This window comes from Myotis brandtii, unplaced genomic scaffold (genome assembly GCF_000412655.1).
Source record: "Myotis brandtii unplaced genomic scaffold, ASM41265v1 scaffold1012, whole genome shotgun sequence".
NCBI lineage: Eukaryota > Metazoa > Chordata > Mammalia > Chiroptera > Vespertilionidae > Myotis > Myotis brandtii.
The window spans coordinates 100189-102648 of NW_005353371.1; the positions used below are offsets into that span (position 1 = coordinate 100189).

The 2460-nt window shown below is 44.0% G+C and overlaps 1 protein-coding gene across 1 annotated transcript in view; it reads right to left on the reverse strand.

Moving 5' to 3' along the window:
• The window catches only part of LOC102254321 (zinc finger protein 709-like), an 18091-nt gene extending 17826 nt beyond the window's left edge, over positions 1–265 (reverse strand). The window contains exon 1 of the mRNA XM_014535120.1: positions 116–265. Coding sequence (XP_014390606.1) covers positions 116–145 — 30 coding nt within the window. The 5' untranslated portion in view covers positions 146–265. The remainder of the gene's footprint in view (positions 1–115) is intronic.
• Between the last annotated feature and the right edge of the window lie 2195 nt (positions 266–2460).

Genomic DNA, 2460 nt, shown 5'->3' on the forward strand with positions numbered 1-2460 from the left:
GTCCGAGAGGCGGCTCCGAGGACTCTGGACTTGACCTTGGGGAGGCCAGGTCCGCTAACGCCGGGTCCAACCAGCATCTCGTCCCCGTCTTCGCACCCTGGCCTCACGCACTCACCATTTTGGGGTTTCTTGGGTCCCCTGGCATCCCCCTGAAGATTTCTGGTAACCGTACGGGTCCCAACGCGACAGAGCCGGCGGCAAAGCGATCCGGGGCCTTGGAGGGCGAGCGACCCCCGAGCTCCCGGAGGCAGGACGTCCGGGCTGATGGAGGGACATCGCCCCGCCCACCGTCCCGGGGCCACCCCTGATTGGACAGTTCGAAAGGCCTGTTCTTTCGCGCCTGAGTGACAGCCGGACAGCGCTTTCGCGACTAGGCAGAAGGCCCGCGGGAACTCTTCCTCTGGGACTTTTTTTTTTTTTTCTTCCTCTGGGACTTTTGCGTTGAAATATAATGTGCGAGGCCCCTGGCGGAGCTGGGATCCTTTTTTTTTATAAGTGCACACACTTAAAAGTCACCTAACCGTATGCAATAATGCAGTGGTTCTCAACCTTCTGGCCCTTTAAATACAGTTCCTCATGTTGTGACCCCAACCATACAATTATTTTCGTTGCTACTTCCTAACTGTAATGTTGCCACTGTTATGAATCGTCATGTAAATATCTGATATGCAGGATGGTCTTAGGCGACCCCTGTGAAAGGGTCGTTCGACCGCCAAGGGGTCTCGACCCACATGTTGAGAACCGCTGCAATAATGTGTCTGGCTCCATTTGATCGCTTATGGTCGACAGCGTTGAATCTTCCACCCATCACCACCCCACCTCCTATTTCGTATTTTTAAAAATCCCCTGGCCTCCCAAGCCCTGGGCTCTGGTGGGAGGACAACTCTCAGTCTAACCACCAGCTATGAGATATGTTGATTAGATTCTCAGCTGTGCGGTTTACACTAGAAGGAAATTTATTTGAGATCATTTTTTAAAATGTATCCTTAGAGAACTTTGAAATGTAAAAGGACATAATTTCCCTAAGGTGGCGATTTTCAACCTTTTTTATGGCATACATAAACGAATTACTAAATTTCTGCTGCACACCAAAAAAAAGTATGTTATTTATTTATTTTTTTGCCAATCTGACAAAAAAAAATAGGTATAATTTTGATTCATTCACTCCGCAGGCAGCTATTGTTGTGTTGGCTGTTGTCATTACTTAAATTTAACAATCTAAGGGAAAAGAGGTCAGTGCCTCTTTTCATGTTTTAAAAATTCTTGCAGCACACCTATCTGTCTCTTGCTGCACACCAGTTGAAAATCGGTGCCCTGAGGTAATCAATTCCTATTTGGGCTGATATAACAAAAACACTATTTTTAATTTGACTATTTTTGGTTTTTGTGTCATCTATACTAACAAAAGCCTAGGTGGTCCTTACGCCCTCACGCAATGCCCTCACGTCATCACAAGATGGCCACCACAAGATGGCCAGCAGGGGATGGCAATTGGGGGTGATCGGGTCAGCAGGGGAGTAGTTAGGCATCAATCAGGGGTGCCAAATCAAAGGTCATATTTCCCACTATGTGTGTTTCTAAGAATGTTATAATTTTACTTCAGATTTAGGTCTTTGATCTATTTTGGTAAATTATTGTATGTGGTGTAATGTAAGGATCCAACTTAATTCTGTTTAACAATATTTTTTTATTGATTTCAAAGAGGAAGGGTGAGGGAAAGAGAGATAGAAGCATCAATGATGAGAGAGAATCATTGATTGGCTGCCTCCTGCACACCCCTTACTGGGGATTGAGCCTGCAACCTGGGCACGTGCCCTGACCTGGAATCTAACCATGGCCTCTTGGTTTATAGGCCCATGGTCAACCACTGAGCCATGCCAGCCGGGCTTAATTCTTTTGAATGCTGCTGTCTAGTTGTCCCAGCACCAATTTTTAGAAAGAATATTCTCTCTTCATTCTTAGCATATTTTTCAAAAATCAGATGACCATGATGAATGGGTTTATATCTGGAATCTCAATCTACTGCATTGATCTGTGTGTCTGTCCCTGTGTCATTACCACATTACCTTGGTTACTATTGCTGAATAGTATGATTTGAAATCAGGAAATAGTCCTACTACTTTGTTTTACTTTTGGTTTCACTACTCTAGTTGTCCTGCAATTCCATATGAATTTATGAAACAGCCTGACAATTTCTATAAAGAAGTCAGCTGAGATTCTGTCAGGGGTTGTGTTGAATATGTAGATCATTTTGGGAAGCATTTGAAGTATGGTAGCAACCATTTCAGATGGAAACTGTAGTTTAACTCTAACCCTGTTGTTCGGCTTAACAATATAAAAGTTACTTTGATTTTCTGAATTGTATAAGTCATCCCATTCGATTGAATGCCTTATTGATTGAATGACTATCCCATTGATTGTGATCTTACTGGTTATCGAAGCACATTCTTCTGTACCTGG